This window comes from Akanthomyces muscarius, chromosome 2 (genome assembly GCF_028009165.1).
Source record: "Akanthomyces muscarius strain Ve6 chromosome 2, whole genome shotgun sequence".
NCBI classification, from domain to species: Eukaryota; Fungi; Ascomycota; class Sordariomycetes; order Hypocreales; family Cordycipitaceae; genus Akanthomyces; species Akanthomyces muscarius.
Window position 1 is genome coordinate 4,313,278 of NC_079242.1, and position 23,619 is coordinate 4,336,896.

Here is a 23,619-nt window from a genome sequence, read left to right on the forward strand (position 1 = left end):
CAAAAGCCAAATCGTTGCAATAGAAGAGAAATCGGCGGCGAGCTAATCGGCCATTCGAGAGGTGGGCGTTGGCTATTTCGACATCGTAAATCGCCCGGCGTAGCGTGTTGTATCTGGCTCTCGATGTTAGCAAAACCGTTAACAGAGCGGAGCTGCAGCAAAAAACTACAGCTCCGATGTTCCATATATCGCGACCTGCCTGTATTTAGACGCGTGAGCTGCCAATGCGCGCCGGAGTTTTCGCGGTTGAAGCTCATGCCACCTTCAGCTGTCGAAGGCGCATCTCTTTCCTGACCCACCCCAGCAACACACCTATCAGGGTCCCGCTCCTCACCCCTGATGGCAGCGAACGAACACCTTACCTTTAGGTAGGTAGGTACCAGGTATTGAGATAGCACCTCTCACATACCCACTACCCACCTACCCAGGTACTTGCGCTACAGTCTTTGGCAGCAGGTCAATCTTTATTTTCGGCACGCTCGCCTCACGGCACACTTCGCATATTTTTGTGTGTTATGCAACGGCCGAGAGCGTGCAAATAACCACCCTTAATCTGCTAATGCCCGCGACCGCCTCGTCCTGACGAAGAGGAGCATTCCGATATCACTACTGCAGCACATGGACTCTTTCAACCGCGATCTGTCATACACCTCGCTGCCCGAGCTTGTCGTCAACGACACAGGCACAAACAACGCCGATCGTCCTGCGAAGTGTTGTTCCCCTGCCATAGAGCCCTCAATGCTTTCTCCCAACAGCGCCCTGCTCCCCAAACCAACGATGGCTGCCGATGGTACAACAGATCACCCCCCTAGTGGTCAATCCACGCCGACCAACCCGTTCAACTTTCAGACCCAGGTGATCTCCACCTCGCCCGTCAAATCGGTAGGAATCACACCAGCCTTGTCACTTAGCGTACTATAGCAAAGCTGACAGTCGTGGAGCAGAACATTGGTCAACGGCGAGGACACAGATACAAACACAGCAGTGTTTCGACGCAACATCAAATATTTCAGGAGCCCCCTCAAAGGCCGCCACCTGTTCTCCCAGCATCTCTACCAATCCCTACACTGAAAGAGGCATGGAAGAGTATGAATAAAGATCAAAGAATGCGCCTTTACTGGAGCCTGTCGCATCTTGCTATTGCTGTCTTCATCTTCTTCAGATCTGAGGGCTCGCTTTCCGCAACGGCGCTGTCGCACCTCGTCTTCTTTGACGCTGGAAGTGCAGCCGTTTGTGTGGCTGTTGATGTTCTCGGAAATTTCGAGGTGTGGAGGCGCAGCAGTATTCGTCATCCGTTCGGCCTAGAAAGAGCCGAAGTTCTGGCTGGGTTTGCTATGTCTATATTCCTTCTCTTTGGCGGGTTTGATCTCGTTTCGCACAATCTCAAGCATCTTCTTGAATCCATGGGCCACCACGAGCCGCACCATGAACATTCTCATGAAGGAATCCCTGCAGGTTCTGTTGACCTTGCCTCTGCAGCTGCTATTCTTAGCACGCTGGCATCCGCATATGGTCTCAAAAACCACGCTCGTATTGCCAAGGTCATGAGAGTCTCTTACCTCGCGTCGTTTCCGAGTATTCTATCCAACCCTTTCCACTTTTTGACACTTTTGTTTTCTACCTTGGTTGCATTGCTGCCTCTCTTTTCGATTGAACTCTATACTTGGTTGGACAGATTGATCTGCGCCATCATTTCGTTAGCCATGTTCGGGCTTGGGATGCGTGTCGCTGTTGCACAAGGCCTCATGTTGCTCATGTCATATGGTGGCAGCGATGGCGATGCTGGAGTGTCTTCAGTCATCCACGACATTGAATCCGAGTCAAGTATAACCAGCGTTGACGAAGCCCAATTTTGGCAAGTTCACTACGGACTCTGCATGGCCAACTTGAAAATCAGCGTCGAGAAGGGCAACGATGAGGTGGCCCTCAGCAGATTGCGCAGCAGGATAACCTCGTTAATACAAAATCGCCTCGGAGAAGGATATGGCACAGGTGGCAACGTCAGATGGGAGGTATCGTTGCAACTCAACACAAATGGCAGCTCGTAACGTTTCCGTGAATACAAGGGAGCCATTTGATACCGAAATATGTTGTACAATGAAATCCACGTGCTACTTGTATATGAGTAATTAAAGTCATCAGAGGAGGGAATCCCTACTTGGCACTGGGTAATATACACATCGGTGTGCCATGTTCACGCAAGCTTACTCTCGCACAAACGGACATATTAGAAGATCCGCTGCCAACGCCCTTCCAAACCCGCCACTAGAACAAATAGAAAATAAACAGGCAGACTGCAATTGCCCTCGCTCTCAGGTTCTAGAATAATCCCCATCGGCCGCGCTCTTTGGGGAGCTTACGGCTGGTTCCGAGGCGCTCCCGTTCGAGACCTTCCAACTGTTTCAAGCTTTCCATCTTCTCCAGAACAAGTTCGAGTAGCTCTTTTCTGCGAATCACTTCTAGATGACGGCGAACTTTCGGGTCTTCTTTGGCAAACTTTTCCACATCAGCGTCTGATAGATGCTTGCCTAGGCGAAGATCAAGTTCCCTAGGAAAATTGTAGTAAAATTCCGACAACAGCTCGACATTTAGGAAGAGAACAGCCGTAGAAGCGAGTTTGGACGCAGCTGCATCAAGGAATACCTCGGGGCACTGGTACTTGTTCTTCAGATTAGCGCATTGCTTGGATTTGACAGCCATTAGACGCAATTTGATGATGTCGGCTCGCTCACGGAGGAAGACTGCTTCGCGACCTATGACCTGTTAGCTCATCCTTGCTTCCTGACAAGGCTCTTCCTGCTATTCACCTTTGCTAAGCAATGCAGCGCTGAATCCACCGGCACCACTGCGTCCGTCACCTTCTACTGTAACGTCGCCCTTGCGAGCCTTGTCGACAAATGACATGACTTCCCTTAGTTTGCGGCGTCCGCCAACTGTAGTTTCGAGGGTTGACAGTGCTGTTTCGCAATCATTCAGCTCTTTCTTTAATACATTGCCGACGTGTTGTCTGCCCTGAGCCCACTCCCGTTCCTCAACATCGATCTCGAATTTATACGGCTTGATACAATTCTCAACCTGATCGCTCGTGCTGTAAAATCGCTCATTTAAAATTGTTGATGCAGCGTCCATAACTGCACTCCTCGCAAATGGGTGATTGGAAAAGCTGGATTGGTCCAAAAGCGCTTCAACGCTGTCCTGAATTGCTGTGGCAACGACAGTGGTTGCCAATCTTCCGACCCCAAGTTTTGTTAATGCTGAGGAGGAAGCATCCAGCTGACGACGCCAATAAAGCGAATCAGAGTCGGCTTTAGGCAGATCTGCTATCTTGTCTGTTTCGGGGTGCGGAGGCAGCAAGTCAGTAATTGGTTTATTCCAGTACCTGGCTGCGAGCAGATCAAGCACTTTCTGGTCCAATTCACTCTTCAGAAGCTCGTGCATTTGCGGTCGACCGAACTCCTCCGTCAGCTGTTTGAAGGAGTGCTTCAGGGCATCTAAGCTCTCCGCTAGGTATGACTCCGCAGATAGTGGACGGTCGTTGTATTGTACCTTGAATTCATATGTAGCTTCCTCAAGCTCCTGGCGGATAGCGTCGCTTGTGGTTTGTAAGCTGGAAGACATTGTTTGCTCTAGCACATGCATGAGCTTCTTCCGGAGAGTTGTCGTGCCAACGCTCACTCCGGCTTCCGGACCATATTCCATCGGATGAGACGAGAAAAATGAGTTCTCATTCTTCGTTATGGTAGCCAGCAGATTCGATGCGCCCATTTTGAACAATCCTTGGGAGTGGGGTGCTCGCGATACAACACCGACGTAACCAAGGCGAAGTGGGTATTGCTTATCATTCAGAATGGCTGCTCCGCGCACTGCATCGACCAGATCCATCTTGGTGATTACTCCGATAGTTCGCTCGCCGCGTGGGTCGACTCGCCGCGAAGCGCGCAGAGCAGTAGAGTTCGCAAGATCAACATCTGCGGCAGAAATGGCGAGAATCACATTGGGTGCCTGGATATACTTGTCGCAAAGTTCGGATATCTTCTGCTTCAGCTGCAGCGGCTGATTTTGGCCAACCACTTGAATGTAACCAGGTAAATCAATCAGGGACAGGTCTGGGACATTTGGAGAGTAGACTGTGAGTTGAATAGGTTCGTGAGACACGCATTCAGAATCGGGGACAGCCAGATTGAGGTCGGTAAGGGTTCTTTGAATAGATGTGAAATCACTGATGTGCTTCAGACCGAGTTCCGGAAACTCTCCATATTCCTCAGTAGAGCCTGGTGTGTTGACGAGGGTCAGCTCAATAGGTCTGCGAGTTACCATGTTTGACCCCTTTGGCAGAAACTCATGGCCGACGATCGCCTCTAATACTGAGCTTTTGCCTGAAGATTGTGATCCGATCACGACAATCGACGGCAGTGTGAGGGTGCTAGACTGTCCAACTTTTTGCAATATCGTGCGAATCTCGATCATTTTCTTGGTAAGAAGCATCATTTGGTCGTCTTTTGCATCTTCTTCGCTCAATTGTGAGTCGTCTGCTCCCTCATAGCCATAGCCGGCTGCAGCAGCCCCAACCGCGGCGGCTGCTCCGAGTTTGCTGTGCTTTGGGTCGCCACCATTGCCACCACCACCGCCGCCGCCGCTCGTAACTTCCTGAGAAGTCTGAACCAGGTTTTTCAGCCATTTAGGAAGCTCAATCTGGTCCTTCGTATTCTCCCAGCCTTGAAGTGTTTGCTCAGCGACTCCCTTGGCGCTGCCAAAAAGATTCGAAGCTGTGTCCGTAACTGTGTCTTTGGTCGAATGGAAAATATCGATGGCATAAGCGCCGGCCTCTGTTTGAGGTTAGGGTATCGAGCGTAAAAGTTTGTTGCAAAGAGTGACATACGATTTGCCTGATACTGAACCCAAGCAAAAGCTCCTATTGCCAGGCCACCAAACATCGCGGGAATCCGTACAAACTTCAGCACCAGCTTCGGCAAGAATCGAGCAAAAGATGCATTTCTGACGGCAACTGCATTGTGGAAGGCGTTGCCGCCGAGCCACAGACGCCGCTGGGTTGCGCGAATCGAGCCGTCTGCCTGCAGAAGGCCGCCAGTCTGGAAACGGTGAATGTAGCGGGTTGAGCCGACGGCGTTCGCGCGTCGCGAGGCGGTTCGAAGCCTGCCGGTCAACATTTGCCCACTCATCATGCAGAAATGTTGAAGATGGGAATAATCTTAATTTATGCGCATATGGCCGAGGTACGGCCTTAACGGCTGATTGTCAGCTCCTTATCGCGATTCTTCATTGACGATGTTGAATATCCCTTTCGTGGCGACTGGTCCGGCGCAGTTACAAGCACGCCACATGGCGTCGGCGCCGCCAGGCAAAACCCAGGACCCACAACCACGGTATCACCACGTGACGGTCTTATCGGCTACCATTCCAAGCAAAATTTCTGGCGATAGCCTGGAAAATGTTCCCATCCAGATTCTAAGTAGGATCGCAGTCGCTGCAATGGCGATTCAAAAGAAGCACGGCAAAGGCCGCTTGGACAAGTGGTATAAACTTGCGAAAGAAAAAGGCTATCGAGCAAGAGCTTCCTTCAAACTCGTGCAACTGAACAAGAAATATGGCTTTCTGGAAAAGAGCAAGGTTCTGCTGGATCTTTGCGCTGCGCCGGGAGTAAGTGCTTTATTTGTCTGCACTTCACTCTGTTACATTCTGTGCTAATTTATTCTCTCACAGTCATGGTGTCAAGTCGCTTCTGAAGTTATGCCTGTCAATAGCCTGATCGTTGGCGTTGATTTGGCACCCATCAAGCCCATTCCGAGAGTTATCACTTTCCAGAGCGACATCACGACCGAGAAGTGCAGAGCCACAATCCGACAACACCTGAAGACATGGAAAGCCGACACTGTTCTTCACGATGGTGCGCCCAATGTTGGTACTGCATGGGCGCAAGATTCGTTCAACCAGGCAGAACTTGCGCTGCAAGCCATGAAGTTGGCAACCGAATTCCTGGTTGAGGGCGGTACTTTTGTCACGAAGGTTTTCCGATCGAAAGATTATAATCCGTTACTATGGGTTCTGAATCAACTGTTCACTCATGTCGAAGCAACGAAGCCACCATCCTCTCGCAACGTTTCTGCAGAGATTTTCGTCGTGTGCAGAGGCTATAAGGCTCCAAAGCGCATTGATCCGCAATTCTTGGATCCGCGATCGGTATTCGCTGAGCTGACTGGCGCGACGCCTAACAACGAAGCCAAAGTTTACAACCCTGAAGTGAAGAAGAGAAAGCGAGACGGTTATGAAGAAGGCGACTATACCCTGTACAAAGAAGTACCCGCGAGTGAATTCATACAGACCATGGACCCAATTGCCATTCTGGGAAGCTCTAACAAACTCACATTCCAACAGCCTCTTAACGGGGACGTGGCGCTGGCTGCTTTGGACAAATTGCCGGAGACGACAGCTGAAATTCGAGACTGTTGCTCCGACTTGAAGACTCTCGGACGCAGAGACTTCAAGCTCCTTTTGAAATGGCGATTAAGAGTTCGAGAAATATTCGGTCTTGCTACAAAGGAGAAAGCAGTGACCGCAGCATCCGAAGAAGTCGCCGAAATCGGAGAAATGGACGAAGAGCTTAAAATCGAGGAAGAGCTGCAGGCTATGCGAGACCGAGACAGCGGCAAGAGGAAGAGGGAAAAAAGAAGAGAAAATGAGAAGAAGCAAAAAGAGATTGTCCGCATGCAGATGAACATGATCAGCCCAATGGATATTGGTATGGAGGAAGCCGGGCCGATTGGAGAAGGCTCGATGTTTGCCCTGAAATCCGCGGATAAAACGGAAGCCATGCGTCGACTGAATCGTGGCAAAATGGTCACGATCTCGGATGTCAAACCTACCGACATGCAGGACTCTGATAGCGATGACGACGAGAGTGACCCTGAAGAAGACCGACTCGAACGAGACTTGGATTCCATGTACGACAATTACAAGGAGCGCAAGGCTGAATATGATGCAAAATATCGTGCCAAGAAAGCAAGAGAGCAGAGAGGTGATGATGAGTGGGAGGGTCTGTCTGCAGGTGAAGGCGAAGATTCTGATTCCAGCGCTTTGGAAGAAGAAGATGAAGACTCGTCTTCTGACGAGGACGAAGCTCCAGCTCAAGGTCTCCTGAAGAACTTTGATGAAGACCAAAGCAACTGCAACGGACTTTCTAGCCGCGCTGCTGCGTTCTTCAATCAAGACATCTTCAAAGGAATTACAGAAGCACTGCCAAAGGTTGGAAACACGGGAGAAAACGTTGTTGACGAAGACGAGGAGATCCGCAACTTGAAGCCAACAATCAAGATTGGTCAAGAGAAGCAAGACACGCATGCCAAGAGTAGCCGCTCAAGTATCCGGGCGAATACCATGGAGAATGGTAACAAAATCGAAGTCATTCCGGGTGCAGACGAGGAAGACGATTGGGAGAGAAAGGAAACGAGGCGATCCGATGGAAAACCAGGTACAGAACCAGGAAAACACTTCAAATATTATTTTACTAACTTCGCCATCGTCAGACATCGATATAATTACCGCTGAAGCTATGACGCTGGCACACCAGTTGGCCAGTGGGAAGAAGACTAGTCAGGATGTGATTGATGATGGCTTTAATAAGCATGCTTTCCGCGACCGAGATGGACTGCCTGAATGGTTCATCGAGGATGAATCTAAGCATGACAAACCTCACAAACCCATTTCCAAAGCTGCTGCCCAAGCTATCAAGGAGAAACTGCGTGCTTTCAACGCCCGACCTATCAAGAAAGTTCGAGAAGCGAAAGCCAGAAAGAAGATCAAGGCTGCTCAGAAACTGGAGCGTCTCAAAAAGAAGTCAGACATGCTGGCTGCTGACGAAGGTATGACGGAAAAGGAGAAGGCCGACAGCATTTCAAAAATGCTGAGCAGAGCCGCACGCAAGAAGCCTAGCCAGCCAGCCAGACTGGTTGTGGCGCGTGGCGCAAACAAGGGCATTAAGGGCAGACCTAACGGCGTCAAGGGCCGTTACAGAATTGTTGATCCAAGAATGAAGAAGGAGCTGAGAGCGCAAAAGAGAGTGTCGCAGAAGAAGAAAAAATAGATGATAGGAAGTATATAAAGAAAAATACACCTACCTGTTGCAGAAACCAAAGATTAAAGGCTGGCTGGTTGTGGTAAAATAATCTCGCGGAGAAATGACACTGTAGGAAACAAGGGGCCGGTGAAGTTCATGTCGTACCTGCTCATATGTTGTCAGCTGCCTAGTCTACTGGCATAAGCCGACTTAAATCGACTGTTTTTGCTCTCTCACCAGTAATTTACTGCTACAACGAATCCGTTATGATCATTTTTCTTAACTGATTGGGTGACTTTATGATACCTTTGGTTGAGATTAGCTTCCCGTGACGGGAGCGAGCCGAGACTTGGACCTACCACATCGCGGGAAGGTAGAGCATATCGCCAGGTTCGAGAGTAACACGAACAGGCTGTGCAAAACGCGATAAGGGTGCGCAGTTCCTACTAGGGTGATCTGGGTCCCATGTGGCAAACGGAACTGGGGTTGTGTCTTCATCAGGGAGCAGAGAAAGCTGCCCTTGCGGATTTCTGGCATACGTTGCTGGCTGAAGATGATTTTCATTCATGCAGTGATGATGAAGTGGCGACAGCAGGACGAAATGCTTTCGACCGCGGATTTGGACGTAGATGTTTTCAAAATTGTCTTTATGTGTGGCTGTTACCGACCTGGAATTTCCCACCCACATGTTGACGGCTTCAGGCGGCCTCTGAAGAGCTATCCTCGCGAACGGTATATCTTTTTGCACATCTTCAAATAAGCACCGATACTCTTGTCGAAGATTGTCGTCTTCTTTATTGTGCATTTATTAAGCTTAGCACACGAAAATATATAAACAAAGGGTGAAGCCCGAGAGACTTACGTGTTTGTGCATACCGGACTTCAGCATCTTGGGGGAAATCAGGGTCGGTCTCTTGGCCAATAATGTAATCGAGGAACTCCTCGAAGAGCTGGTATTCTTCATGTGGCTTTGCAAAAAGAAGAGATTCATGAGTCGGGGACATTGTGGGAGCGTCTGCATTTCTAGATGGACAATGTGAGCGTTTGGAGGCAAAACTGATCGCACAAGCAGAATTTTACCCATGCGGTGTTACTGCGACGTTCACCGACTGACCGGCCAGTGACGAGACGAGATAATCCTTGTCCCATTCCTGGAAGGCCCTCCAAGAAGCTGCGCCACCGCGAACAACGAAAGGTGTATTGCGGGCGACATATTGCATGAATTCTAAAGGGCTCGGTTCGCAATCGAGTTCCTCGATCGCGGACCCATTGAGTTCTCCATATGTTGTTATGAGATGCTCAAGTGCACCTTCTATGGACATACTCTCTTGTGTCTGGGACATATTGGCAAAGTTACATGTGTCTTTGGCATCCAGAGTTCACACCACCCCCAAGTTGAGTGTTGCCCTTTGAAAATTTGGCAGCGCGCTGGCTGGTCATACCTACCTAGTTGCTACCTAGCTAGCCGTGCGTAGGTAGGTAGGTAGTGGTACCTTGGGCAGGTACTAATCTAGGTGGGGTAACTACCTATTTGTAACGGGCGGCAGGCCTGGCACGCATTTTACCTATTGCTTACAGTTGCTGGCGGAACATACTAAGAACACCGACTACGGGTTGGAAATGGTGCAGACACCAAAAGGAGAGAGCAATAAAAAGGGGGAAAGGGGATCGAGAAGGAAGCGGTACGAACGTATCCTACTCTGCGGTGCCATTGACTGCCCGTTCGGCAGTTGGCAACCGCTGCTTGGGCGCGTGGCTCCACCAGTTGTCCGGTTCCGTAAGTTACCTTTGCCAAAGTCAAACCTCTTTTAAGCACCGCACCGCACCGCACTTTCGTTTCTATAATTGCCATCTCCTAACTTATCCGAATAATATAGATTGAATTCAAGCCATCAAGCGGTAGAGACATTTACGAGCACCTCTCCGCCAGCCTCTATGCAGAGTGAGCAAACGATTCATCACGCCGCACAGGGATGCTCGGTACAGTTCGGCTGTCGAATCGCATCGTTTCTTGACATTGCTGGAATAACCTGATCAATGCTTTACATGAAATTGTGACACAATTACAACAACCATGATATGGTACTTGCTTTATCCACTTCGAGGGTAGTAAACCACGATCTGCCGCCATTGCCCCTTCACAATGCTAACAGAACGCAGAACAACAGAGGCTCCGTCATTGTCGCCATCAAATTCTGTTCGTGTCGCATTCACTCGCTATGGTAATTATGTTGCACAACATGTTATCATGGCGCTGTTGATCTCTGGTATCGTTGCCACCATATTGATTTACCCCATTCCCTATCTCTTCACAGACGACTTCACAAACGGCGCTTCGAATCTCCCGCATCATGTCTGGACTGTTGCGCGGCCACTGGGGAGAGACGCCGACGTCATGCCAGATATAATTATGAGGTCTATCTGGGTCCATGGCGATTATATGCAGGCACTGAACAATGAACTGCTCAGCTCCGCTTTGGAGCTCCAGGATGAGCTTCTTGGACCAACAGAAAGATTCTCGCCCTCCGCATCAGGTGATCTTTTGGCCTCTCCACAGGATGAAAAATGGCCTATGCCAATACATGAAAGAGATGCAGTGCATATCGTTAACGGACTCACGAATCAGTCCTGGTTCTTTCACTCCCCGCTCCTCTACTGGGGATGCTCGCGTCAGCGAATTCTGGCAGACACAGATCTGATTACCACTGTGAATGAGAGAAAGACACAGTCTACTTCCGCGAATGTCACCTTGAGACACTCCATTGTTTTTAGCGGCAAAAGGTTCGCAGAGAGAAGACTTTTGGCAGCTGATGCGCTCGTCATTACTCTCCTATATCTCCGCGACTCCCCAGTTGGCCGTCAGTGGGAAAACAATGCGCCACTGCTCACTCGAAAGGCTGTGGACAAATGGGATATATACCCACCAGGCGGGAGAATCGAAACCAGTCAGTTATATGAGTTTCAGTTTCGGCCGATATCTCTGTACGACATCATTAGCTTGGCATTGGCATATGGCCTGACGTTCACTTATTTTCTCGCAAGTCTTTCAAAGCTTCGAGCTATCAAATCGAAAGCTGGACTGACAGTTACGGTGGTCACGCAAATATTATTGTCCATCATGTCAAGCTTTACTGTATGCGCGATCTTTGATATTGACCTGTCACGCATTCCACGAGCCGCTTATCCACTGGTGGTTCTTGCCATTAGCTTGGAGAATATGTTCAGAATTATCTTCACCGTGATTCTCACGCCTGCGGAGCATGGTTCTAGCAGCCGCGTTGGCTCGGCTTTTGGCCAGACGGCGCACATAGCGCTTGCAAGCACAGTGCAGAATGTGGCAATTTTAGCTGGGCTTGCAAAGATTGTCTCACCAGGTGTCGCTGGTTTCTGCATATTCGCTGCCATTGCGACTGTATTTGACTTTTTCTACTTGTCCACATTCTTTCTCTCTGTTCTGAGTGTTGATGTGCGGAGGATCGAGCTTGAAGATGAGCTGTCGAAAGCCAGCACACTGAGGCACAACCACACCTTTTGTGAGATGAGAGAACGGCCGTCGTGGATCTCTAACATTCTAAAAGGTAGAGTCGCACTATCTACCCGGATCGCAGGCACAATTGTCATGATTGGGTTTGTAATCATTGCCCAATGGCACTTCTTTGGAGATGTCGGCATATTGGAACCTGCGAAGCGGCTGTTTGGCGCTTCGATGTGGCAATTGTCGGATGCTACTGAAACTGTATCACCACCTGAAGAGATACATCAAGCAAGATCCCCTGGTTCATGGTTGCGTCTTCAAGATCACGAGACTGCTCAGGAGGTCATCAACGCCATCAAACCATCCGCGTTCAGTTACACGGCTCAAGTGTATGATCCTCTAGTTTTCGTGCTCAAAGATTCGAACCGAACGCCCCCACAGCAAAAGCAGAGACTTCTACCAGCGGCATATGACTTCGTTAATCACCAGCTAGCTGAATTTATCATTTCGATAGTTCTGGTCGGTGCTGGTCTTCGATTGCTCGCAAGCTATCTGCTTTTAGCAGATGAGGAGACGAGTGATAAGCTTTCCGGCTTTGACGAGAGCTCGACTTTATCCGTCAAAACCCTATCTGGAGGCCACGTCCTCGATGTTGCCATGATTGCCGCGTCATCAGATGGGCAAATTGTCTCTGCAGGACTGGATCGAACCATACGAGTATGGGACATTCGTTCGCATGGCACAAGTTATGAGCTGCCTGGCGCAAAATTACTGGACGGACGAGGGCTATTTCCTATATTAGGGATTGCAGTGGATGCAGATTCAAAATGGCTGGCTATTATGTCAGTGACTCAAATCCGACTGTGGAATCTGACGGAGTATGCTTGGAGCGAGCCTATTGCAATGGGCTCTGGCAGCCATAACCCAGAGGTATTCTGCTTCCACCCAAGGTCAACGCAGAAGACCCCTAGGCTCGTTATTGTGAGGAAGGATGGGACATTGACAGATGTGTCGGTGATTGGTGATGACCGCCGGCACGAGGCGGGTGTCTGTCACGGCCAGCTGCTCACAGCTCGTTCCCTCACATACAAGGGTGAGCCAAACCCTCTTTTTTATCAAGTTAATGCATTCGCTGTGCTGACGGGGCTTGAAGCAGAATCGAACCTTGGACGAGCAATCCAAATCCTATCGCTTTCTCGAAACGGAGAAGCCTTCATATCGAGAGAGATGGAAACAGGATGGAGATGTGAGGGCCTCGCATTAAATGCCGTGAATGATACGACGCTGCATCAGGTAGTGCCACTCTCCCCGCATCCTTTATTCCTCGTTGGATCTATCAGCTCTGTATATCTAGTCAGCGCTCATGACGGCGTGGTGCAGCACATGTTTGCCACAGAGCCCATGGTTTCGCGATCCATTCAGTGCGAATATTCGGATACCCGATATAATGTACCGGCTTCCGGAATCGGATATAGTGCTTTTACGATAGCATATACTGCAGCAAGCACCGAAGAGTGTATTGTGACCAGCTACCACCCCGCCGAGGGAAGCGAGGCGATCGCTGCATGCGCACCATCGGGAGGTGCCGGCGGAGGATGGTGTACATGGGAAGAGGCAATAGAGATGAAGAAACGAATCAAGGAACCAGGCACATGGAGGATTGTCAAGGGGAAAAGTGTGATTGGAGTGCGACAGGAACCAAACGCGCCTCGCAGTACCGGGCCCAGGGTCTTTCGTAGACGATCTGCTGTCCCGCGTGGGAATACTGGAGCACCTACAAAGTGGCAGGCTTGGACAGTTGCTACCGATGGCTATCCTGAGGCGGACGATGTTCGGTCGCTGTTCCCGGATGGGCCGGGCTCAGAAGAGCTCTTGGTTGTTCCCGGATTAGGACCAAGAGCCAAAATTGGTGTTCGTTCCGTTGCGTTTTCTCTCGGCAATGTCATCAAGGTAGTATCGGCAGGCGGTCCAGAGCGATATAGCGTCGATGACGATTCAGCTGTAGAACCCCTGTTGGCAAAGGATAACCGACGCGGGCGACATGGCGGTATTGTACGAGGGAAAGGTTAGTTTGTTGCACAATCACCTGATGAGCACCTGCAAGGTATTGCTTTACATCTGTCGCAGCTGTCGCTCCCGAGTAGCTAGAGCTGCGGCGAGCAAGGCACCTCATCGATAATTCATTTGTCAAAGTCCTTGTGGCCTGGCTTCCAGGCTTCATAGGAAGGCTCATTATGAGTGGCACTAGCAATAAAATAAAGCAATTACTATGTGGCACGTTTGATGCGACGCGGCTTTTGAGTCTCTCGCCTTTGCCATTGAGAGCCCCATTCTGTGCATGACGAAGACGCCATGGAGGTGGGCTCTGTACGGAGAGTGTGGCACCCTGCAACGCTGAAAAGAAGAAAAAGTATGGACATTTTTTACACAAGAGAGATGCACTGGCATGGTTTTGTTAGCTAGAGGCTGTCGAGAGAGCAAGTTTGCGTCGAGAGAAGAGCGCAAATGTGCTGGTGTCTCATGTTCAACTTTGATCTGTCATAGTTGCCGCACTGGATAACAAAGCGCCAACTGTGTAATGGAATAGCGACAGACTTGAGTAGCTTGCCAGTCAGCTCGTGGCAGGCACACAGAAGTGAATGTAGGCCCATCAGCTCCGCCAGCTTGCCAGCCAAACTCTCTCACCGCCAAAACAGAGGTAGAAGCCCAGCCCCCCTGGGCGGGCGCTCTGGCAGGGATTTTTGGCACCATTATCGGGGTTTAGTCCCACAGGAACGGAGCATAAGTGCATTAGAAGCATTTGGGGTTGCAGGAGCAGCGAAGAGCGGCCAGCTGGAAAACTATGCGACGCCCGTGGGATCATAACCTGGGTTCTGTTCCTGACCTGGAGCTCTCAGCGCCAATGGTAATCATCGATCAAAGAGGCTGCGGCAGGCCATGGGCGGAGGACACCTGAAGGACGCAAATGGGCGGCTATGCTCGTTACATTACGGAAACAACCCGAGAAGTGACGTGACTGGAGAGGAGATGCGCTACATGACAATCTACTTACTTACTTACTGACAGCTATGCAGTTCAGACCAGAGCAGATATGCCAGGGACTTTTATTATGCCCATCTAGGTAGGTAGCTTACGGATACTCGTGGCTCGTTTTGCGACGCCCTGGCCTGGCTGCCTGGCCTCTGGTCAGCGCACCAGTAAGATACCTACCTAGTAAGTGGGGGACAAAAAACATCGCCGGTCGCTAGAAGGCCAGGCTATTTATAGAAGGGCATTTCTAGCTCTCTACTCCAGAATAAAATACTTTGAAAATAGGAGTAGATTATCTAGGCTCTACTTAATATATTCTTCACCTTTTAGTAGGTAAAGCTAGAGGCTGTCTAGAGCAGCGATGGCTGGTTATTGCTGTAGCCAGGGACTGACCGGCGATGTTTTCTGTCCCCCTAGTGGCCCTAGGTAAGGTATTAGTTTTAGCGGCCGCCAAGCCACGCACCTCAACGGGCCTCCCCGGGTCCCCCAAAATCACGCCCATCAATGCTGGCTGGCTGGCGACTGGCTGGCGACTGGCTGGCTCATCCTTTCCTCACTCAAGCCTGCGACGACGATCCGCCTCGTCCTGCATTGCATCGCCCTGGGGTCTCGCCCACCTGGAGGAGTCCTTGGCCCAGCACTTTCTTTTCCGGGCCGCCGTTGACCCATCTCTGCTACCTATTGCGCTCCTGCTTTGCCATCTAGCTTATTACTTGCTCCGTGCCCACTCATCGCCGACGCCAACACCGACGCCGCCACCCAGCCTCCCCCATTAGTGAACGGCCTATTCACCTGCTGCGACACACGAGGCAGCCCGCCGTCATCTTTTGCCGCTGCCCACCTCGTCGCTGGGTACAGCTTCGACTCGACTCACAGTGGAGGCGGACTGTACACCGTAACCCGGACCAGGATCATAGCACAGGCCGCGTGCGAGCCATGATCGTCCGCGATTTATTCGTGTCACCGTTTCCATGAGTGCCGTAGAGCTTCAACACCAAGGTAAGCCCGCGTAACACGCACCGTTGCTTCTCTCCTTGGCTCGCTTCCCCTATTTGTCGATTCTGTTGTCTGCCTTTCTACTTGCACATGCCATTTTGACGGCTGTGTTTGCCAAACGTCACGCGCAATAGCCCTCGCCATCCTGACAGTAGCCCGAGCAAGCCCCAAAGCCTCCTTGGCCACGTCGCAGAAGCTCTGCCTCGCCTCGTTCCATCACCGTTGTCCTCCCGCAGTTGCTTCCCGCCACGACCAGGGCCCAATCACGGCCCGCCAACTGTCGCTGTTCTCCTGCATCGCTTGCCTCTCTAGCGCCGCATTGCCAGGGCTCGGGCCGCACTTATTGGCCTCGAAAAGGCCCAACTGTGGGAACGCCTGCGTTGTCGTGCTCCTCAAACAGCCCTGCTCCTCTCTCTTGCATGGCCTCATCTCACTGCTTTGTCTTGTTCGTTCTGTTAAATAACCGTCCTCTCCAGTGCCTCCTGGCCCTGCCAGCACAGTTGACCGGCCGTTACCACATCCCCGGTACCAATCTCTGGGGAATTCGGGTGGACGGCTGCCGGAACAAATTGTATCGGGTCTCACAACCTACTGGATGGCGTCTTCTGAAGTCGACCAGAAGTTCCTTGGCAGGCTAGCCAGAGCTGTGGAACAAGACAACCCGCTGCTCTCCTCTATGCTCTTCAAGATTCTCGGCCTCTCACTCAATCTGGCCGAGCAACTCGTTGCTGCTAAGAAGCAGCGCAAACCCACGCCAGTCACATCACCACTTTTTCTTCGGCGCATTCTGCACATTCTTTGGCTCTCGCGCGAGGGTCTAGTTATGCTGCAGCAGTATGTCATTCCCATGGTTGGCAACTACGTCGAACTCAAGGTCCTAGCATACAAGCTTCGCGCGAGTTTCCATCACATATTCGTCCTATTTCATAACTCGCCACCTGTATCGACCATCGGTAGCTGGACCCCAGATGCGATATCTGCTGCATTTGCGCCGATCTACAAGGACGGCCACGGCCTACTTGGTGTCGATGGCGATCCTATATCTCGGTCCTCATCCGTCCAGCCGACGCATGCCTTGGAAGGCGGACCTGTTGGGCCACCGCCTGGCTTTGAGACGCAAGTTGCACTCCTGCCCCCGTCTTTCTTGCTACCCGAAAAGGATTATCTGCCTACAGCGCACCAATACTTCCAAGAAGCGATGGACTTGGCCGACAACTTACTCTGGGGGTCACATTCGTTGCGACTCTCAGTCAAAACCGAATATTCCGCCTTTCTTTACGAATGCGTTCATGACGCCGAATCGAGCCGAGAACTTGCCAAGAAGACTGTTGCTGAGGTCTACGACGCGACAGAGGGTATGGACGACGACATGTTTCGAGACGCCTGTGAGCTGGTCACGGTGCTCGGCAAGATGATGAAGCGAGGCCTGGGCACCACCAGCTCCGTTGCCAAAGGAAAACGCGTTGAGGTAATACCTTCCGCACCTCCAATTGCGAAACCGCCTCCCGGAATGGAGAATGCCATATGAACCTCTTCCTGCGCCGCCTGATCCGCATCTTTGTTCTTCTTCTAGCATATATTACTGTCATAAGGTCTACATCAGTCGCCGGGCACCTGCTCTCAGTGTATCTGGTTTGCTATTGAGCGTCGGAAGGAGTTTTGCGAATATACATATACAGCGGACGTGGCGTCAGAGGCGTTGGGACACTGTATTATGCCTAATGGACCAGGACCGCGGCCTTTGGCACCTTGAAGTCTGCCTTTGCATGGGTCATCGCACCGTATTGCGATTCCCAATACCCGCAGCTCATGTTTGTCCTCGAGGTCGATGGACATCTCGTATTACCATGTACAAATTTGTGCAACATAAATGTGTATAAACCAGCTGTTGAAGATAAACCAAGCCGAGAGAAGGATATTTCATTGAACTAAAAAAATGCAGCTACGCTAGTGATGCCGTGCAGTGACGGATGGTGTTTTTAATCTGGAATGCTGTCCAGCCAGCCCGAAATGTCGGCTTCGGTCCTGGCCGCAGCATCCTCGCACTTTCTGCGAATTACTTCGAGCGGGGCCATGCGCCCCGTTTCGTTGTAAAAGCGTGCCTGGGCCTCCTGCCAGCGCATGCTCTGGTATCGCGCATCAATCATCTCGAGGACGAGGCAGTCGCTCTGCGAAAAGTGTGCGTCGGGCTCGACCCTGATGGACGCTGGGTAGAGGTGGCGGCCAATGTGCTCGCGCCAGTACTGTTTCTGACGCTCGTGCTCGGTTAAGTCTTCCAACGATGAGCGCAGAAGCCCGTTTGCGGCGCCGTCTGTCTCGCCCTTTTCGTTCGCTGGTGCCGAAGCCTGGGAATCGTGGTCCTTTGCTGCGGCTTTGGCCTCGGTCGGCGCATGCTTTCCTTGCCCTCCGGTCTCCTTTGCCTCGTCTTCTAATGACTTGTCTTGCAGAGGCTGGTCTTTGGTTACTTTCCACCGGCTTTTGCATTCGCCTTTGCCTCGATTGAGGCTTTTCCCGATATCCTCCCAGCTCAGGCCGTCGCCGGCCTCCTTCATGGACCGAAGAAGGACATCTTCCGATAGCGACCACACTGATTTGTTCTCATCTGCTTTTGCGCCTTCTTTCGGCTTGACATGGTCGCTGCTTGCTTTGTTGCTGTTTGCTCCCTTCCTATTCTTGGACGATTCTTCTGAAGAGACTGCCTCTGTAGACGATGTTGTTGCATTGCTTTCCGTACACTCTGAGCCTGATTTCGACTTAAGAATGTCGCGTTTTGACTTTAGACAGCATTTGCTAGACCTGCATACCGAATCCTCGGAGCAGCTGGAGGACTGTTCTTCCGAACTCCCTGAAACACTGGAGCCTTTCGGTTGGCTGTTTTTTAGACAGACTTCTTTTGCCAAACACTCTTCATTTCCCGAGGCGTTGTCGGACCGGTTCTGGTCGCTAGAGGAAGCGTTTTCGGATGAATCTACTGAGCAGCTTCGGGAATCATTGCTAGGCTCGCTTGTGCAATTTGAATGATCGGAACAGGCATCAGACCTGACTGCGGTTGAAGTTTTGTTGTCGTCTGCCATCTCTGTGCAAATGTGAGCTGAAAAACTTCAAACTTGTCAGAAAAACATTCGTAAAGATAGAATCAACTCCAAATGCGAGTAAGGAAATGCTTACCGATATAATGAGGTGAAGAACACCGCGTGAAGAGGCGATGCTGAGGCTCCGTTTGCTCACTCAGTTGGCACCCCTCCCTGCACAGGCTTCTCGGCATGGCACCATTCTCTTAGCGATAGCTGCAGGACTCTGTAAGTAAAGTTATAGCTATAAATACATGTTTATTTACTTGTTCTGTTCATAGTCGTTTTCGGCTCTTTTTTACCTCCATTTATGGACTTACACAAATCTACGGGTGGTTGACGGCTGAGTAATCCGGGGCACTCAGAACAGAGCTGATTGCGTGGATTGATTGGCCAACCACACCTGTTGCATTGTGAATCTGTCACCGAACCTTCAACGCCAACTGTTCTCGAAATAAACACCATAATATAGCTGCAAAGCGCTACAGAATGACGCCCGAACTTCCGCAGCTATCTGCTCAATTTACACAGGCCATCGAGCTTATTGACCAGGCACATGCGCAAGATACACGCGAGGCTAAGAACGCCGGTGACGAGAAAGTTCCTTATGAGCTACATTACGCCAAGAAAATGACCTCATGGTTAGCGATTCGCTGTCCAGAGGCATCCCCCGTTTTGCAGGTCGCATGTCGCGCGCAACACTTCAGGCGGTATGATGACCCATAATGGCTCTTCGATGATTGCTGCGCCGAGTCGAGCTTGCTGTGCCACTCAAGACTCAAAAAACTACAAGAAACATACGAGAGTACGAATGACTGACCAGATGACCACAAATCAGTTGGGAGACCCCGCGAAACTCGTTCCCAATGACCCGACCCGGGTACCTGACCTGGCGTGCAAAGCAAAAGTCACAGGCTGCCTCTCAAGTAGCAGACTTGCTCAGCACATCTGAAATACGACCTGCAATTCCACAAGAAGACTGCGCTCGGGTCGCGGCACTCATCCGCAAAGAGAAGCTCGACTCGGACCCCGAAGCACAGGCGCTCGAGGACGTTGCCTGCCTCGTCTTTCTGGACGACCAGTTTGACGACTTCGAGAAGCGCCACGACGTTGACGAAGAGAAAATTGTCAACATACTGAAGAAGACCTGGGGCAAAATGAGCCCGCGAGGCAGGGAAATTGCGCTTGGAATGAACTTGAGTGATAAGGCTAAGACCTTGATTGGAAAGGCACTGGCGAGCGCGGAAGGCTCTTGAGGCACTATCGATTCTGTCGCTTGGCAAAAGAGATACATGACAGTTGCAAAATATTATGTTTTACTTTGAGCATGATTGGCAGAAATTCATATTGGTTATTTAGACCCAGAGTTGCGCGGGGACTGAGCATGCGCGCAAATAAACACATGTTCGTCAGCGGTGCTACAAAGTGAAGTCATCTTCAGCCAGCCACCTAGCCAGAAAATAGTCATCCCGGGCAGTTTGATGACTGGCGACACTTTGCTTATTTGATTTTGGCTAGCTTGTAAATTTACTCTCGACCCCAAACCGACTGGTAAGTAAGGGATTTGGCCTCTCCTAGGCATGCATGAAGTCGGCCACTGTGAACGCTCCATCCTATATTTCGCACATAAGCCCGAGGCGGGACGTCCCGTGTCTTAGGCTTTCTCAACGGTTCCGTTTTCGAGACAAAAATTCTGGCCTCTGGGATTGATTCAGATTTGAAAAAACATTTTGGCAGCCAATGCATTTTTGGCGTCATATCTTGAAAAAGGAAATGACAGCAAGATGAGCTTTAATCAAACTGCTAGCACGGTTCAGGATAAAAAGGAAGCATGTAGAGAAACGAAACACAGTAAGAAATTGAAGCAGGCTAAACATTGACTATCACCTATCCAGTACTTACTCCCTTATTCAATATTTGTACCTGCCTCGCCTCTGCCTGTACCTCTGACTTATTCCATCGCGCTCGTGGCAGTCGGCGAACAACAATGGAGGAGGCTCTTTTGCCTAGGTAGAGCCGTAAGATGTCCGTTACCCCATAGTTGTATAGCTACCTAGGCCGTTGCCGTTGCTGGCATCATCATGCTACTAAAAGGATGATGCTCGTCCTTGGTGACAGAGGCCAGTCGGACACTAATAATGCTCCAGGGCCGAAGACGGTCGGGGGCGGGCCCAGCGTCGATCAGTTGGAACAGCAATGCCTTGGAGGTAGATTTGCCTTTCACAGCAAATTGGCTGGTAAAACGGACACATTTGGTACGACTGATGATGTCAGGAGGAGACGCCATTTAACTCGCATGTCCGTGGATGGGTGCGGCGTCCTTGGAGCGGCAAATATTTGCTTTCTGCTACGCAAAGCCGGACTGAGCTTGGCCTTGGGCAGAAGAGGCCTGCATTCAAACGTTGGCTGATTTTTTTTTGTGTCCAGAACAGCATAAGTACGTCCATCACGACGATCTACTGAGTGTTGTTAGCTGACGGGGAGCCTCGGCTTCTAGGAGCTGCCGATTCGGCATTCTATCCAGTCTGCACATTTTCAGTCATAAAGACCCCGAGAGATCTCGCAGAAGCACCTATCAGTAGATCCTGGGCGGTGATGATATCCACTTGCACATTCGCCCCTTGCACAGCGCCAAAGCAAAAATACATTGGTATGGCAAGTAGAACGAACGATGATGGTAGTTGGGTGGCTAGAGTGCTAGCGCACCGGACCGCCACCTCATTATCGCCTGATGCGAGATTCTGCAGGCAAACGGCTTGACGAAGCGGATGTATCCCGGGGTGTTCCCAGCGCTCTTCAGCTGAAATGGCGCGGGGATACCCTTGTTGCTTCGCACATTCAGTCCAAGGCCTCAGGTGGGCCGGATGGGCGACCTAGGCAACTAGGAGTGCTACAGCATGTGTCAAAAAACTGGAGGGAGCAAGACATATCCAAGCCGGTCGCAAATTGTGTCGCTGCTTCAAGTACCGGCGGGCAAAAAGGCACAGAGCTCATGCCGGACACGCCGACGGCCAGGTTTACGACATCACGAGCTGTGATATCCGTACTCTTGACCAGTTCACGCCGCCTGTCCCCGAGGAATAGTTCAGTACTCGGAAGCGGGGGTGGTCGAGATCAACAGAAATAGTACGTGTTAACCCCGGCCTGGTAATCTGGTCCGCCAAGCGGATTACACACACCAGCGCAGTTCAACGTTGGAACTTGGTGATAGGCTGGCGAGGACACTGGTAAGTACTGGCGGTGCACGCATTCATTATTAGTGGCGTCTCCCGACGCCCAGACTGCTGGGTCTGCGCTGCCGAATACTGGGGATTTAATTACTGACCCTAATGAGGACGCTTTCTTAGTGGCAAATGAGGTAGCACGTAGAGAGACAAGAGGGGCGGCCCAGGCCCAGAGCTCGCTTATTGTTATTGTTATTGGGGGAACACATCACAAGGGTTCGTCTTCCAGCAGGTAACGGCCCAGCCGCATGCAGGACGTCTATGCAAGGCTACACTAGACACTGAAGCAGCAGTGAAGCAGCATTTTTATACCTTGAGCTGGCGAGCATGAGGACTGGTAGTCATCTACTGGTCCTCCTCACAAACACATGGCTCAGCTTCACCATAAAAATGTTGCCATTTATTTGTCAATCAAGACTGGTCAAGTACTCCCTACAGTGAGCGCAAAGGCACGCCCGGGAACTCGCAAGCTGGCTTGGTGGAACAGTACTTGCTGGCCCGGCCTCCATCACCAATTGGCAGGCCCCAGGCCCTATTGAGTCCACCCTGCTAATCTATTTTCAGAGGCAGCTTTCTTGATACCCATGTCGAAAGTGCTCGCAGCGAAGCTTGATTTCGCAGACCGACACAATTTCCGTCTTAGGGAGCCTCTATCAGAACTCCGGCTCTCTCCCCGCTCGTTTATTCGCATTCACGGGCTTGCCTACTCTACAGAGCTGCATGTGTGAGAATGCCAGCGGCTGACTTGTCGAAGACTGTTGCGGCTGGATGAGGAGAGGATCAGTCGCAACTCGCATCTGCCATTTGCACCATCAATCACAAATACAGTCGCCGCGCCTCTGTAGGACCCAGCCGGTATACGTGCGCGCTGCATGGAAAGCAAAACTAGCCCTGCATCTGGTTGTGTTTTTAGACTTAGGACGAACAAGAAAAAGCAAAATGAATTCGGCCACATGTGTAGCGGGCTCCTCGGTCCTGGTGGTCGCCCTACATACTGATTGATAGGAGTTGCTGCGCTAGCTGCGGCACGGCTGAAAATACCAAGTATCGACTGATTCCGCGTATTTTGAAGCCAAGTCCGACACAGACGGCCGATAGAAGATGGCACGAGACGTCGTCATCTTCGGCTGCTGTCACTGCAGCCAAAAAAGCCCTATCCCTTGCTTGGCGATGGTACTCGACAAGTCACATTTTTTTCGAGATCGTAGCGTCGTAACGGGTTCACGCGAATCACGCCAGTCAGACAGACCAACCCCTGCTCTCCATTTCCCACTGGCAAAGGACTCTCTCCTTCCCGTGTCCAATGTTCCGCTCTGTGCTGCTGCACGCCTAGGAAACATGCGGTCTGTCTTTGCCCAGGGCGCGGATTCATTCCGATTCAGTCTAGTGAGCAGTTGAATATCGAACAATGGTCTGCGAAAAGCCGAGGAAGCAGGCCATCTGCAAAGTCGACGAATAGCACTCCGTAAAGGCGGCAACTCGGCATGTCTTACCAAAGTGCCATTGCATGTCCAGTTGGGGGTGTATTTGGTCAGCATGATGGCATGCCCAGCCGACGTTTTGCAGGTATGCCACCCGTTCATAGACATATTTTTCGGACTACTACTTGCTAATCCAACATCGTAGCCAAAATCAAACAAACCCCATTTCAGATACATGCAACTCCTCGGCCGGAGCATTGTGCCCACCCAGCAATTTCCACGCATACCGACTAATCACAAATTGGTGGAACTGGGTATTTCTTGACGTGTC

The 23,619-nt window shown here is 51.0% G+C and overlaps 9 protein-coding genes across 10 annotated transcripts; 6 read left to right on the forward strand and 3 right to left on the reverse strand.

The window, feature by feature from the left end:
* Window positions 1-618: 618 nt before the first annotated feature.
* Window positions 619-2,048, forward strand: LMH87_004541 (uncharacterized protein; the record flags this gene model as incomplete). Its single annotated transcript, XM_056195777.1, has 2 exons — window positions 619-882; window positions 945-2,048. The coding sequence occupies 2 exons, from the start codon at window positions 619-621 to the stop codon at window positions 2,046-2,048; spliced, it is 1,368 nt and encodes a 455-aa protein (XP_056049372.1).
* A 584-nt stretch (window positions 2,049-2,632) lies between these two features.
* On the reverse strand, window positions 2,633-5,180 carry LMH87_004542 (uncharacterized protein; the record flags this gene model as incomplete). Its single annotated transcript, XM_056195778.1, has 4 exons — window positions 2,633-2,652; window positions 2,733-2,753; window positions 2,808-4,826; window positions 4,880-5,180. The coding sequence occupies 4 exons, from the start codon at window positions 5,178-5,180 to the stop codon at window positions 2,633-2,635; spliced, it is 2,361 nt and encodes a 786-aa protein (XP_056049373.1).
* A 310-nt stretch (window positions 5,181-5,490) lies between these two features.
* On the forward strand, window positions 5,491-8,098 carry LMH87_004543 (uncharacterized protein; the record flags this gene model as incomplete). The annotated part of the gene is made up of 3 exons (XM_056195779.1): window positions 5,491-5,658; window positions 5,722-7,486; window positions 7,542-8,098. 3 exons carry the CDS (start codon window positions 5,491-5,493, stop codon window positions 8,096-8,098), a joined length of 2,490 nt encoding a protein of 829 aa, XP_056049374.1.
* A 53-nt stretch (window positions 8,099-8,151) lies between these two features.
* On the reverse strand, window positions 8,152-9,414 carry LMH87_004544 (uncharacterized protein; the record flags this gene model as incomplete). The annotated part of the gene is made up of 5 exons (XM_056195780.1): window positions 8,152-8,236; window positions 8,309-8,377; window positions 8,431-8,863; window positions 8,934-9,094; window positions 9,152-9,414. 5 exons carry the CDS (start codon window positions 9,412-9,414, stop codon window positions 8,152-8,154), a joined length of 1,011 nt encoding a protein of 336 aa, XP_056049375.1.
* A 731-nt stretch (window positions 9,415-10,145) lies between these two features.
* LMH87_004545 (uncharacterized protein) lies at window positions 10,146-10,770 on the forward strand (the record flags this gene model as incomplete). The annotated part of the gene is made up of 3 exons (XM_056195781.1): window positions 10,146-10,177; window positions 10,232-10,605; window positions 10,661-10,770. The coding sequence occupies 3 exons, from the start codon at window positions 10,146-10,148 to the stop codon at window positions 10,768-10,770; spliced, it is 516 nt and encodes a 171-aa protein (XP_056049376.1).
* Window positions 10,771-11,288: 518 nt separating this feature from the next.
* Window positions 11,289-13,616, forward strand: LMH87_004546 (uncharacterized protein; the record flags this gene model as incomplete). 2 transcript variants are annotated; one of them, XM_056195783.1, is made up of 2 exons in its annotated part: window positions 11,289-12,639; window positions 12,700-13,616. In XM_056195783.1, 2 exons carry the CDS (start codon window positions 11,289-11,291, stop codon window positions 13,614-13,616), a joined length of 2,268 nt encoding a protein of 755 aa, XP_056049378.1. The 2 variants fall into 2 exon arrangements, with proteins under 2 accessions (XP_056049378.1, XP_056049377.1); XM_056195782.1 differs by having other exon boundaries at window positions 12,703-13,616.
* A 1,931-nt stretch (window positions 13,617-15,547) lies between these two features.
* Window positions 15,548-17,100, forward strand: LMH87_004547 (uncharacterized protein; the record flags this gene model as incomplete). Its single annotated transcript, XM_056195784.1, has 2 exons — window positions 15,548-15,575; window positions 16,049-17,100. 2 exons carry the CDS (start codon window positions 15,548-15,550, stop codon window positions 17,098-17,100), a joined length of 1,080 nt encoding a protein of 359 aa, XP_056049379.1.
* A 451-nt stretch (window positions 17,101-17,551) lies between these two features.
* On the reverse strand, window positions 17,552-18,124 carry LMH87_004548 (uncharacterized protein; the record flags this gene model as incomplete). Its single annotated transcript, XM_056195786.1, has 1 exon — window positions 17,552-18,124. One exon carries the CDS (start codon window positions 18,122-18,124, stop codon window positions 17,552-17,554), a length of 573 nt encoding a protein of 190 aa, XP_056049380.1.
* Window positions 18,125-19,132: 1,008 nt separating this feature from the next.
* LMH87_004549 (uncharacterized protein) lies at window positions 19,133-19,899 on the forward strand (the record flags this gene model as incomplete). The annotated part of the gene is made up of 2 exons (XM_056195787.1): window positions 19,133-19,353; window positions 19,482-19,899. 2 exons carry the CDS (start codon window positions 19,133-19,135, stop codon window positions 19,897-19,899), a joined length of 639 nt encoding a protein of 212 aa, XP_056049381.1.
* Window positions 19,900-23,619: the final 3,720 nt, after the last annotated feature.